This window comes from Pezoporus occidentalis, unplaced genomic scaffold (assembly GCF_034315485.1).
Source record: "Pezoporus occidentalis ecotype Australia unplaced genomic scaffold, CSIRO_AGI_Poc_V1 ctg5, whole genome shotgun sequence".
In the NCBI taxonomy this organism is placed as follows: domain Eukaryota; kingdom Metazoa; phylum Chordata; class Aves; order Psittaciformes; family Psittacidae; genus Pezoporus; species Pezoporus occidentalis.
This window is the reverse complement of record NW_026915835.1, coordinates 3,752,618-3,767,445: the sequence shown is the minus strand read 5'-3', so window position 1 is coordinate 3,767,445 and position 14,828 is coordinate 3,752,618. Positions and strand designations below refer to the sequence as shown.

General features: G+C 33.5%; 1 protein-coding gene across 5 annotated transcripts in view; it reads right to left on the bottom strand.

Moving 5' to 3' along the window:
- PCDH17 (protocadherin 17) overlaps nt 1–14,828 on the bottom strand; it is a 91,939-nt gene that overhangs the window by 43,100 nt on the left and 34,011 nt on the right. Inside the window, exon 5 of one of the 5 annotated variants that reach the window (XM_062636861.1) lies at nt 8,758–9,414. The exons of the other annotated variants lie outside the window; for them this stretch is intronic. Within the exon in view, the coding sequence (XP_062492845.1) occupies nt 9,407–9,414 (8 nt within the window). The 3' untranslated portion in view covers nt 8,758–9,406. Of the gene's footprint in view, nt 1–8,757; nt 9,415–14,828 lie in introns of those variants that run through there. 5 annotated transcript variants of the gene reach the window in all.

The following is a 14,828-nucleotide window of genomic DNA, read 5'->3' as shown; positions in this document are numbered from 1 at the left end:
ATGTAAAAATGCCATGTCGGGAAACTAGATACCATGTAATGACCCTACCTATAATGCCCGTGCAGCTGAAATTATACTGGGTGCACCTTTGGACTGGACCACCTATCATTCTGCTAGGCTGTTTCAGACATGTTTCAGAAGTCAGCATTGTTAAGAATCACAGGGATTTGTCAGGAATAAGAGGGGGTGTGATCCCTCTTATTAGGATAATGTTCTTCCTGATTTTTACTGTGGACTTTCACAAAATTCCTGTGTGAAAAAGAGCCTTGGTAAAAAGAGACTATATGAATGTCTATGGCCAGACAGTGGAGCTCAGTTCTGGTATCAGAGAACATTTGCAGTCAGAGTGCCTGTAGTTTATTTGCTCAAAGTAAGGTTTTGAGGGTGTTACCTGGCAGAATCTGAACAATGGTGAATAAAGATGGATTACCAATATGCTTCTTTCATGTCTTCTGACTCTCCCTTTCCTGGACCTAGCCATGAAGCTGCAGCAAACTCCATGAAGGTATGGCAGCCTAGTTAGGGGCTATAGCAATGCAAAAAGATCCCACCACAGTCCATAAAGTAGAAGTGGTACTGCTTTGAAGAAAAACCTCCACAGTGCACTGGTGAACACTATAGCACAGAAGACCTCATATACTTCTGTCTGAGGCTACAGGGTAACACTCTGGATAAATTAATCCTTATCAATTAAAGAGGCATATTAAAAAAAAAAATATTCAATCTCATTAAACCACCATGTGGGTATTCTTATATTCTTACTGCTATACTCTTATTTTTTCCCCTTATTTTTATTCTAATTCCTATTGGAACTAAGATGCTCCTGGTTCACTTTACTCTCATTCACTTTGGGACAGGTTTAAGATCAGTCAAAGTAAACGTGTTTTAAGCCCAAGTAAAGATATATTTACAGTGATTTAAAGTGATTTGACTAATCCACCTGTAATGTTAATTTGGACAAATTTTCATAGCTGCTTCAATGTAGAAAAAAATTAAAAACATCAAGATGTGTGCTAAAATGAGAAAAATAGTAATAACAATGGGTGCTTGCATTCCTGAATGGAATTCTGCAACAATAATTTGTGAAAGATCTCTACAAGAAAGGTCTTTACAAGAGTGAGGGAAATCAAAATGGCAACAGGGTAAATACAGGCCTAAAACAGACATTTGGCAAATTTTGTAACAGAGGAATAATAAAAATATTATTAAAGTTTTAAAAATAGATTAAAAATATTTTTAATTTTTTAAAAAATATTATTAAACATTATTCAATAATGAATATGAATCTTTCTTATTCATTATTACTAACCTACCAAAGAAAAATGGACATTGTCACTACATGAACTTTAAAAAAAATTATTTCTATTTGTCATAACTACCAAGAAGTGTGAGAATAAAAATCAGAAGGAGCTGATAACAGGAAATTGGTGGCAGTCGTTGGAGACTACCAATATGATTTGGTTTTGGGCTTTTTTTTTCTGAAAAAGTAAGCAAACACTGCATTTTTCTTGAACATTAGTAACAGGTATAACTAAAATCTCTCATAAAAATTTATTATGTGTAAGATAAAATTCAAGATGAAAATAAAACAGCTATGGCTCTCTTCATAATTGATTTAGAATGAATATGTCTTTGGTTGGATTTTTTCTGTCTTTCCATTACAGCCTAAGAAATACTTGAAATGACATAACATTCCTGCAACTTTTCCACATTTCTGCAGAGATTCTGTTTCTACTTTTTGATTTTAGATGCTAAAGCTCTTTTACTTTTGTGGGTTGAAAATTGACTTAGATAAGAGGAAGGTATATTTTAATTAGCAATCAAGGAAATGTTTGTAATTAATGGCACACATCCAAGAAGGCTAGGCATCATGCAGGCCAGCACAGAAAAAAAGTTGGTGAAATTTGAATTGGTTATAATAGTGTTTTTAAATTAAAGATGAGTGACAGGTATAGAAAAGCACATAGTCTCAGATAACTTGTCAACTAGACTGAAGTCACAAACCGTACACTCACAAAGGAAAAAAAAAAAAAAAGCTAGAGTAAAAGTTAACTATATTTGGGGAAGGAATAACAAAATAAAATTTCAGCAAATAAAATTCCAATTGAGCAGGGCATATAAAAGTTGGTATCCAGACCAAACCCAAATATTTACTTGATCCTATATGTTTCTTAAATCTAATAAATAAGAACTGCATTATCTGGTTCTAAGTGAAGAATGTAATGTAGCAAATACATCATAAAAGCAGTAGAAAGAAAAAACACAGCAGAAAGCAATGTAATTATAATGCAAAGGTACAAGTTATACAGGAATGAAGTACATTACACTTAAACCACTAGTCGAAGAGTTCACAAAAGGATAAACATTGCTTACTTGATTTACTTTTTAGCATTCAACAGGCCACATTGAAAATGTAATTATCTACATGCTACACTCCGATGCTAGCCATAAAGCACTCAAATTCAGTGTCTCTGTAGAAAAGAAGAAGGTAAAACAAGTTACTACGGTAACATTTACCTTAAAAACAAATGGAAACTACCTGAACACGACAAAGCTTTTCACAAGGAAATTGAAAAGGACAACTAAAAGACTAAATGCTTGCAGATAACATGACAGACTGCTTAAAGATACTATATTAGGATTTCAGAGTAACTGTATACCATCCTTTAAAAATACTTTTAAAGGATGGAAAAATAGCCAGCATGGTGAAACAGCAGTCAAGGAGGCTATTAGAAGTAAAAGGATACTCTTAAAAGAGTGAGAATTGTGTGCAAATAGGAAGAGAAAAAATGCATAAAGTTACAATATTGTAGGCAAGGATGGAAAAGGTTTTGAAGACAATTTTCTCATGACATAGCAAGTAATGAGGAGAATTTTACAAAAAAATAGAAAAAAAAATGGGTCCATGGGGCTGACAGAAAATCAGCATATGATCCAACACTGAAACAAGATAAGGTCACAAGTACCTATGCCTCACAATGAAAAACAATAAAAAGGGAAAAAAGCTTTGAAAAGCAGAAGCCTAGGAAGATCCTTACAATGTATTTTGAGGCTACAAATGAGTCATAAAAACTGCTTGCAACTAAAAGATTAATAGACTAAATTTTAGAGAAAATGGATAAAATAACTTCGAACAAATCAGCAGAACATATGGAACCCAAATATCAAACTGGAGCGTTTTTAACACTATCACTTAAATAGCTTTGGTACCCAACAAATGTGAGTAGTAAAATCTGAGAGTGATTGTGAAGAGCTTAAGCTAGATGTCACACTATTGAATGACTACAATAAAATGGCACATAAGATTCCATGTCAACAAATGAAGGTAATGTACATGATGAAAAACAGTAACAATCCTCAATACACAAACTGTGGACTCTAAATCAGATCTTTTTTATTATTCTGGACAGTTAAATGAAAATGTGAGCTCACAGCTCACCAAGAGATCAGTTAGAATAAGAAGAAATCTTGGAAAAGGAATAGATATTAAACACAAAACATTACTCTGTTTAAATCCACAGCCGCTGTCTCTAGACTTCTGAATGCAGTTCTGCTCATGACATATTCAAAAGAATAGAAAAGAACTGAAAAGATAAAAAAGGGCAGCAAAGATGATAAAAGTTACAAAAAGGCTTCCATAAGAGAAGAGATTAAATAGACCAAGGTTTTTTAGCTTAGAGAAAACACATCAAAGGGAAAATATGAAAATATTTTTGAATTGTGGTTGTCACTGAGCAGACTATTAGGAAGTACTTATTCATTGTTTCTCCTAGAGCAAGAACTAGGCACCGCAATGAAATTATCAGGTGGCTGGTTTCATTAACAGTATGTTTGTACACGTACACATACATATGTTTGTTCAAACAAACAATGTGTTTGTACACATGCCTAAGTATGTTGTAAAGATCATCATGCAGAACATTATAGATGCCAAGGGTCTGTAGCACAATTAGACAAATTCATGGAACAAACATCCACTCAAGTTTGATAGAAAAATGTCTTTTTTATTTACTTGCATTCTTTTTTAAGACCCTTAATTGCACAGGGGTGTAATTGTCCTAAAGTCTTTGTGCTGGAGTGACAGGAGATTCCACAAGGTGACTCAGATGTTGCATCTAGGTGGATGATTGAATTACCTTCAATTTGTTTAAGTGAAGGGCACACATACTGTACAGTTGCCCTGGAGTGCATGATGCATTTTAGTTTTCTACCTCACCGTAACTTCCACTTCTCAACCACTACTAGACAGGGTTGTTTTCATATTATTTTAAATTCCTACAGATTAATATCTTACACACTAAAGAAAATGTTTAAATCAGTGTGGTAGCTGCTGAATCAGTGCTTGCACTGCAGCTACTCAGCAATTTTTATTACTCTTGCTTTTATATCCATTATTCTGAATGTCAGGGAGCTATTTTTAAGTACTAGCTTAGTTCAGTTTAATAAAAGATATAAAAATATCTGCACCAGAATACTTAAAATAATTCCTTATTACGAACTTTGTTTCATAAAATCAAATGCACATGTAGCTAACTGCATGACTGCTCCACACAAGATACATTTTACAGGAGTAACATTTTACAGTCTATGCTAGAATAGTAATACAGAAAAAGACAGATGGGCCCAGGATTATGAAAAATCACAGAAAGAACACCATTAGAATATTTAAATGTCTAGTAGAAAATTTGGGCACCTTTTCAATACTTTTTTTAATATGAGCACTATTACTAAACTATTGCTTTATGACAAACTTCCTTCCTTTTCAAAATCTGATCTTTGTTAGCAATAGAATAACCATAATAGTTAATTCTTAGATTTATTTGAACAAAATTTTCTGATGATTTTCTATGAAAGGAAATAAAACAGTTAACTTTCAAAAAGCTGAGGGCTCTAAAGCCCCAATCAGAAACAATGTTAAGAAACTAAATTGGTCATTATTGCCTCTATTGATTCATAATGGTACAAGACAACTTGTATGTTGTGAGATATGAAAAGCTGCATAAAGCTAGAAATTAAAGAAATTTTGATACTCCTTCCAGTAAGGCACACTTTCACCTTCCCATTCTGTAAACTAGGCAAACTTAGAATACTTTTGTGAACTGTAAATTTAACTGTGAATAGGAAAGCATAAATTAGGACAATAGAACCTTAATCCAAATTACATTTCTAATAATTTCTGAAATAGAAATTTACAGGCATTAAAAACTGTCTACTTAAGGGTTTCACAAAAATTTTGGTGCTTTCAATTATGAAAGAGGTGGGGTTTGGATGGGGTCGGTTTGTGTTTTTGAGGGAGGGTTATAAATGTATTCTCCATTTTCTCTGAAAAAGTAATTGTTTTTTAAAAGTAATGTTGTGGATAATTAAAAATGAAACTAAACCATCAGAAGAAAGTAATCAAATTTCCCAATATAAATGGACTATCTTGGGGGGAGAGAGGGGGAAATCCAAATGAGATGTTTACTCCCTTGTCTATTGTTTAACAAAGTTGAAAAAACAAACACAAAAGCAAAAGACAGTAAAAAATATGTGACTGTTGTACAACACATAAGATTTACTCTCTGAGAGAGTTCTGAGGGGTATTTTCAGAGTTAAATAGTTGCTATTAGGGTTATTCTGAACATTAGAAGGTAACTAATGCATTCTTGACAATCCCATTCAATTTGCCAAAAAATGCAATTCAATCTTTACCTCTGTGATCCTTGTAAGAAAGCAGACTATGTTCAGTATTAATAACACTGATGTTGAATAGCATCAAGACCAGGTCTCTATCATGAAGTATGGCAGTCAAGCCTGTGTTATATAGAAGTGTGAAAAAAAAAATAAATGACAGACACAGTTCACACAGCTATTTGGCAGAAAACTCTGACATTCACATAGTTAAATGAATATATATTTTGTTTAGTTTATCTCATTTAGGGACACAGTGCAGAAAGGATAGAAGGAGACCTCTTTGTGCCAGCATGTATTTCTCCAGCAGCTGGCTCTTGTGATGGAGTTAAAATGAGAGTGGCAGGTATATCCCTGCAGATAAACCTCATCTTACCACTAATAATGGCACATACCACAGTGGGTCTGATACAACAGGATAGACTTGAAGTATCTTAAATAAATATTTACTTAGTTTAAATAGATTGTTACTGTATGTTTATGAAATGCCAGTTGATTCTTCAATGTATTTGCCAGGGATTAACAGCTATTCCAGAATCCATTGCTATTTAATGAACATACAAAAACTGTCTTAAATGTAATACAAAGTTAAGTTTAATAAGGTCATGAATTACTTCAGCTCACAAAAATGATAAAAAATTACTGAAGATTAATACTATGTGAGGTACAGATAACTTACATGGAGGTTAATCTTTGACATGTTTTTATTCATCCCTTGGTATTTCATTCACTTAAATTATAATAGTTCAAGTGGTCAGATAAATATATTAAATTATTTTTATTCTAAGTAGAAGACCATGTAATCTAAGAACATCCATTTTCTTTAGTCATTTCAGCAAAGTGTTTCAGCACGTAAGGCTTCTTAGAAGCCAAAGAGGAGGTAGATCTCACATTCTAATTTTAAACCTCCAACACACTCTTCCTTATTGTGTCTGGCACCAGCAATCTGGCCATAAAAATCAAAAGAATAGCCAAATAGATGAATATTTAAGCAAGCATCTGAAACTATGAGCCTTTTACAGACGCCCACTTTTGTGAGGGAAGAAACAGTTCCCAAATGAAAATACATGGAAGAGGAAACAATAGTTGTGCAAACAGATATGATGTGTCTCTCGTGGAAGAGACAGTCACCACCTCCACATTATAACTGATGAGATGGGAAAGATTTGGTGAATAAATTAATGATAATGTCTCCAGAATAAACTTGGGCTTGAACCATTTGCACGTATAATATGAATAAGAAGCATGGAAGCCAAAAAGTTGGAATAAACAGTGGCCAGCATGCAAAATGTTGGTTCCTGCAAAACTGCTGAACTGCAATTTGTCTTTCATAGCTTTAGATATGTACAATTATTGAATGGCATATGAGTTAGTCATCTTTACTGACAGTAGAGAGGAATGAGTGTTTGAGGGCATGATTCATCTAAAACAGGTCAAATGAATCATGTTTCAGAAGTACCTACTGCTCTCCTCATTAATTCTAAAGTGCTTGTCAACTAAATAACTGTAAAGAATCAGAGTAACTAGCTCAGAGGTAGGCAAAATCGTAGGTGAAATGGCAGGGAAAAGATTCCTCAGAGCTTGTGTCTGTTTTTCAACAGGGTTGAAAATTTTGAAATTTGAGATGTTAAGCTTTCTTTTCCATTTCTTGAAGTTTAGGTCTTGGTTTTCCAGTTTCCTTGTGTTTACAAAGCTTTAGCTTTAATCTATTTTGAAAAGGTAAAATTCACTTTAAATTAAGATGCCATAAACTTGAATTTCCTGGATTTCATTAAGATTATGACAAATGTTTTTAGCTGTCTTGAACTTGTCAGTTATTTTTTTTTTTCTCTTTATTGTTTTTGTTATATTTTGCAGAGTACTATGTTCACATATCTTGCCAGTAAACTGAACAAAGGGCACTAAATCCTAAGTAAAAGTGTAATTATATTTTGAGGAAATATTTTAATTTTGTTTAGCTACAAAATCTTATGCAAAAGAATGATGTTACCTGACACGGGATTAAAAATGAAAAGTTATGTTATGATATTTAGTAACAATAAATAAATATCATACTGTGTTGATTCAAACCAGGCAAAGTGGCACAACTCTGTTGACTGATGACCCTTCATTGGAAAACTGCAAGCACCTATCTGGCATGGAATGTATTCCAGTTTAACATTATTTAATTGCAGCTAGTCTCCAGGGAAAATACAAATTTTCATCACTTTTGGGCACTGAATTAAATTCAACAAAAGCATACTACCTGTAACAGAAGGGCAGTTTCTCCTTTTTTAAGAAATCTGAGTGTTTGATTACTTGCTTTTTATCTCCTCTACGTTACATGTTATCTTCCCACACCTTAAACTTCTAAGCTGTTTTTTTATATCTTTCTTCTTCCTGTAACTCTTTCCCTCTCTGTCTTTACATAATTCTGCATATCAGAAAAATAATCAAGTTTGCAACAAAGAAAGCAGCTGTATGGCATTTATCTTTCAAATGTGCTTGTAAAAAGTCTTCTTTTTAATAAACAATTAACCAGTTACCGTTGTCATATATACCTGTGATAAACTGCAGAATAGTAATAAATTTAGAATAATTTGTAATTCTACTGATATTTAAATCCACGTCTTTAAAGAATTTAAAGAAATCTGCAGGTTTTAAAAAACAAAGAAATTTTCAGGCTCTAAATAGCAGCTTGTTTTGTCTTGTTTAAAGGGGTTGCACAACTCCTGATATCACAGAAAATAATAGTGAATTAGTGGTGGAGTAAGATTTTTTAAAAGCAAGAGGAAGGTGGGTCTTAATTTTCATTGATTGTCTAACTGTTGAGACTCTTTTCTTGTGCCAAAATGCTAACAACCTAAATATTTCTGCTGTTCTCCGTATACTCAGAAAAAATGTGAATGTACACAAAATAAACCACCTAAAATAAAAAATAAAGGAATACAATCAAACCTTTATAATATTCATAAATAGACTGAATGTAACAAAAAAAAAATGGATGTTATTAATAATTGCATGTAAAGTAAAAGTATCCATAGGCAAAATTCACAAATTTTATAAATATATACCAATAATTAGACTTAAACAATAAATATCATGAAGCCAGGAGATTTGAGATAAGATTTATTTTGGAAGTCCAAACTAGTTAAATTCTGTTCTGTTATCTTGAAATAACTATGCAATGATAATTAAAATAATTTTTACTACATGCTTCAAAGTTTTTGATGCTTCTGTTCAAAATTGACATTTTTATTATTGTGGGTTTTACTGTTTGAAAGTTGTAATAAATGTTAAATGGAAGTGTCCTGAGTTAATTTAATAGTGTTTTCTTTAGGGACAGTTATAAGCTGTCATGCATTTTACCATGTGAACATTTTACTATGTGTAATTCCAAACAAATAAATCTTTTGAGAATGTCCTTTGTTTCTTATATGACTGAATACCAAAGAAAAGATATTTTATGCTATTACATGATATTTTCAGTGAATTAAGATTATACAGTAACAACTTTACATGATCTTTTTAAATTTTTATGGCCTAATTCAGTAGCTTGCTTTGCCTACTCAGTGGTACACTTGAGAAGCAAAAAGCAGCCACTGCACGCTGGTTAAGTTACACTGGGTTTAAAGTTCTGTTCTACTCATAGCAGTGGCTGTAGTATTCAATGTAATTTTCTTCCTCCATCGCTCTCTTCTCCATGCACTTCCCCTCAAAAACACCTGCCTTTCCTATCCAGCCAAGTATCATTGGGTCATAAAGCTTTGAACTGAGAAAACAGAGAAAACCACTTGACGTACCTCAGGTTCACATTCAGTTTTCTGTGTTTTATAACATAAACACAAACCTTCTTATACTGTTTTAGTCAAACTCTTTAGCCAATCATTTTAACCAAACTGTTTAATCTACCTTTTTTTTAAATAGCCCATGGGCTTAGTCAATAAAAGAAACCAGAGTGAGAATTTGACAGAAATTAATTTCTTAGAATATCTTGCATTTTTTTCACAGAGAAAAATATTGGTCCTTTTTAGGACACATTGTCAGGGCCACATAATAGGATTTCCAAAATTAAATGTGCAATACTTCTACTGTAAGTAAAATATTCTCATAAGAGTGATGTGAAGTCAGTGCTTTCTGAAATTATTATAATGGTGCAGTATGAATTTTGTATGCTTAAAGAAAAAAAGAAAAAAGTTATTTCTTCTTTGAATTAAAATTTTGGCTCAATGTATATACCTACAGCGACTTTATGTGAACTTCCCTTAAAACTGTGAAATGCCATAGGCACAAGGGGCAGAATCCTTACTTGAAATCAAATTAGGAAAGTAGAAAAGAAATACTAAAAATAATCACATACTAAACACATACTAAACCTAATTGCACACATGAAGTGTAGGCCTGCATATTCAGCAGTGCTGAAAGATACACATCCCTAGGCCATACAAATTACAGATGCATAGCAAAAGTCTGTTCACAGGGTCAGAACAGACACAACTCCACTACCGTGTTCTGGGTGTTCTTGGTCTGTATGTTTGCCTCAGAGCTTGGAAGGCTGTCCAGGACATGTAACTGCCTAGAGATCTGGCTAATGTGCAACCTAAATTGCACTTTTTATGTAGGAGCTACATTCATCTGTTTAAGAAAAAATTGGGCCAGATATAGTAAAATATTGTATAAAGAATTTAACTCAAACTCTGAGAAAGAGTTGATAGGCTACCCTCTAAAACTCCAAGGTGCGCATCCCTGTAGTATTCAAGTAGACACTGCAATTATATTGTTATATATAAAATATTATAGATAAATATATATTATATGTACAGTACTATACATTATTAGCTATATGTTAAAATTTTAACCTTATATTAACTCTATATTTTTAAATACTGTTTTTCAACTATTAACTATATTTCAGATTGACAGCTTTTCCCTTAGACTTAGTATACTTCCCCAAACAAGCTTTATGGTGAAAATACAGTGCTTTATGTAAACAAATTTGTGAATTATTTTTACATTTTCAGTTTTAAAACAAGCATAAAATGTTTAAAAAAATTAATTTTTCAACACTATTAAGGTGCATATTTATGCAGATTATGAAATCAAATTATCAGGGACATCATTTAATGATATCTTATTTCTGCATTTATGTATATGCATGTACACATATATAAGCACACATACACTACACACACATATACGGTATAAATAATATTAAAGGAAATAATAAAAGATAAAGGATTTTTGATATTAGTCACAGGAACATCCCCACTGAATTTATATGAGACAGTGTATGTATAAAAAGCTGGAAGAATATGTCCCTAAATTTAGAAAATACATCTGGAATTTTTTTCTGTGTCACAGTATGACTTGGTTATACTGGACATATGCTCCTCTCCATTTTATGCTGCAGAGAGGAGCAGATGGAATTAAATATAGCTTGGCATACAGCACAGGGGTAGCCATGGAGCAGTATTTTTCAGTGTCATGCAGGCGCTACAGGCTCCATATACATTAGAGATGTAACACAAAAAAGGGCATGTCACCTTCAGGAAAGCGTACTAGTCAGGGAACATCTGTTATACATGCAGTGTTCCCTGTAGAAAGAATTGAAACATGATGAAATATGCATCAAAAGGTCCCTATGCACTGAGGTACATTAAGTCCCTTTCAAACCATATGAAGCCCACTTGGGGAAGGGAGGTTATTTGAGTGCAGCAGCTGGAATAGGAGAAAGCAGCAGCAGGGAATGGAAAACAGCTGTTCTGCCATTCTGGAAATCAGGATGGGCAGTAGATGCACAGAGGCTGGTACACGGCATGCATGTACAGAAACTAGACAAAGTTTCACAAAGCAGTAATTAGTTAATCATGCTACCAGCAATGGCTGAGCAAAGTCCATGTTAAATGCTAAGTACTAGCATATTATTTCAGGGATTCTTGTTGTGAAGCACTGTACAATCCAAGTTAACTGCAATTCTCTAACATGATGAACTCTTCCTGCAGAAGATGTTCACAGAGAAAAGGCTGCAGAACAGGTCAATGCAAATGTTCCTTTTCAGTGTGGTTTACTCAGGACTGGACAGTATACTGCATCCTCACATTTAATGATGACATCATAAAAAGCAAGGCTAGAAAAGATCTTCTGGCCCTGGGTAGGTTAAAATAAATCTACATTATCAGTGAAAATATGTTTTTAACCTGTTTTAAAAAACTCTAGGCAAGGATATTCTTGAACTTACATGAGTAGTCTGGTTCCATGCCTGGCTATATTTATAGCAAAGTTCTCCCTCATACGTAACTTAAATAGCTCTCTCAGAAATCAAACAAAACAAAAACCAACAACAACATATAGCAGCTTGATATGTACAAAGATTTTTATTGTCTTTTTTCAGTCTTTGTTCATTTAAACAAACACAAATGCTAAACAAACACTTCTTTTAAACTTCACCTACAGGCCATGTTTCATAAACCTTTATTTTTTGCTGTTATTCTACCTCATTGTTGATTTTTAATTTGCCCAGATATTCCTTGAAAATATGCCTATATACTGAGTATGGTGGTTGTGTCTCTAATTAAAGTGTTCTGCAATCCTGGCCCAAATTAAATTATACCACTTTCCACCCTCTGGAAAACAAGGCATAGGAGAAAAGTAGTACGCACGCAGAAGAGCCAGGAAAAGGACAGACTGGCTTACTATATACAGAAATAACAAGCTACTCTTTGTTCCAGAAGAACAAAATCCTATTATTATTATTCGAACAGAAGAATTGCTGAATGGAATAATTAGCTCCTGCCTCTTATTTAAAACTTCTCTATTGTCTTTCCCAACTGGACATAAAACTATTTATAAATACAGTCCAAGTTCAGGTTTCCAACTACTACTTTACAGTAACTCCATCTACAGAATGTTCCTTCATTTTTATAACAAGAATGTGACTGGAATATGCAATAAGATTGTTTTAAAACTTGACTACTGTCACTGTTTATCATATCTCTATATTCCGCTGACGCAGTAAGAGGAAACACAATCATACAAAGATGATTTAAAATAAGAAAGATGTATTTATTTTAATTGCCTCTTTTATATAATTGAATAAACATATACACTCTCATATTTTTATGGGTTTTAAACTATAATTCTGTGCAAGCATAATTGAAAGAAAACTGTAAGTGCACCATATAAGAATGTTTTCAGACTAAGAGGCAGGAATAGCCTCTCCACCCATTATGTTTCAATGATATTAAGTATTTACCCAATATATGAATATATGTCCAAAAATTTTCATTAACAATAGTAAGCACAGGCAGAGAACATCCATTTACTACCCAGGGAAATGCATAAAGCCTGAAAGAATGAAAACTATCTGGTTTATGATTTTCTTGTTTCAAAAGTTGATCTTTCTATGCCCCCACTTTTCTTTCAATTTGTAAAAAAGAATCTGAAAAGGAGAAATGTTAGCTGAAGATAATGATTTTGACATAGAAGGACCTCATCTTACTGAGAACTGCAAATGCTTCTTATGCTCTTCCAAGAGGAATAAAGCAAAAAGATAACTTATGGATTCTAGGCCTTCCAGGAACAAAATGCAGTACAAATAACCATGCTGAGCCCCAGGAAAAGTGACGTCAAAACAGAGTACAGAAAGGAAGCAACGAGATCAAAACTAGTGATGGGGGAGGGATATTCTGCTTTCTTGCCTTTCAAGCCAAGCATGAAGAAATGAGCACCCACAACTACAGTACCCAAATATTAGCATTTGCAGTCATATCTGAGATTATGTTAACAGACTTGTGATCTGGAAGTACATGTTATGCATTTACTTGAAAATAAGATCATCAAAGAAAACTTCTCTGAAATTTATTAATACTTTTATTGGTACAGTCTTGGACTTTTAAGGTGTTAGTAATCATATATCTAGATTGATTTGATGGTGAGACCTCCAAAGAAAACAAAATACAGGGCAAAAATATATACAGTTTTCAACCACAGAATAATTTACAATTAGAAAGTAAGTAGAAAAAGTGGGGGAAGAAATTAAATTACCTGAAAAATGTAGCATAACACACCAAATGCTGCATAGATGAAGCTCTGCTGAATGGATATAATCCCTTCTTTGTCTCACAGTGACATGTTTTGTGTGCGTACAGATGCAGACAGTTCTTTATGCATGTTTTGAAAGTCAGTTATAGAAATTTCCGCTCTAATTTGTGGCTAAACATATTAATTAAATGTTGGATATGCTATTCACAAAACTTCACTGCTACCAGTTACATGATGATAATCATCTGCCAGATGCTGAAACATGCACCTGATTAAAAACCTGGTTTGGCAGAACTCGACTCCAGTTGAAAAGCAGGATAATAGGCAATAACAGGTGGCAATAATAGGCTAAGATACTCTCATGCAAAGTGTATTCACTGTCACTTCAGCTGCCAGAATGTTTGCACTGCTTTTCTATTTTATATCAATGAAGGCAGATGAGTAGATGAGGCATTAAGCTAATCTATCCTTTCTCTGTTAGGATTCCACTTCACTTCCTTTTCTGACTTCTTCTAAGACAAACACCTGCTTCCTTAACTTCTTTCTTCACCTGGATAGCCTTACTTGAAATCCAAAGCTGCTCAGATACATATAAGAGCACACTACAAAGGGCAGCTATGCATGGGAACACTCTCATCTCTAGTGAGGAAGCATCAAACTAACTGGACGCTGCTTCTAAATACACCCGATTATCATTCAACCTGAGGTCACACAGTGTCAATCACGAATCTAGACTCAGTATTTAAATAACTAAAATGTGAAAAGTGAACCTAAATTGCCTGGTAAACTAGTAGACAGTCTAAAAACTTAAAACCAGAAATAAATTCAACATAACTGCAACAGAGGGAAAAAAAAACTTTAATACTCTGAGTACATAGAAATTGGTAGATACAAGAGTTGTCTGAATTTTGTCATACTAAGAAAAGGAAGGAGAATCTAAATACAATTATGTTGCTCGTATAGCTTACCTGGATAAAATTTAGGTGAAAGTAAAGAATGGGTATTGAATGCATGTCCTGACATACAACAGAAAGTTAGCATCTTACCTGACCATGTTAAGGGTAAGCAAGTTGGAAGGGACGATATTGCTGGACATAAAGACTTTTAGGTGGTGTCAGAACAAGTCCTGCAGTCTGAAA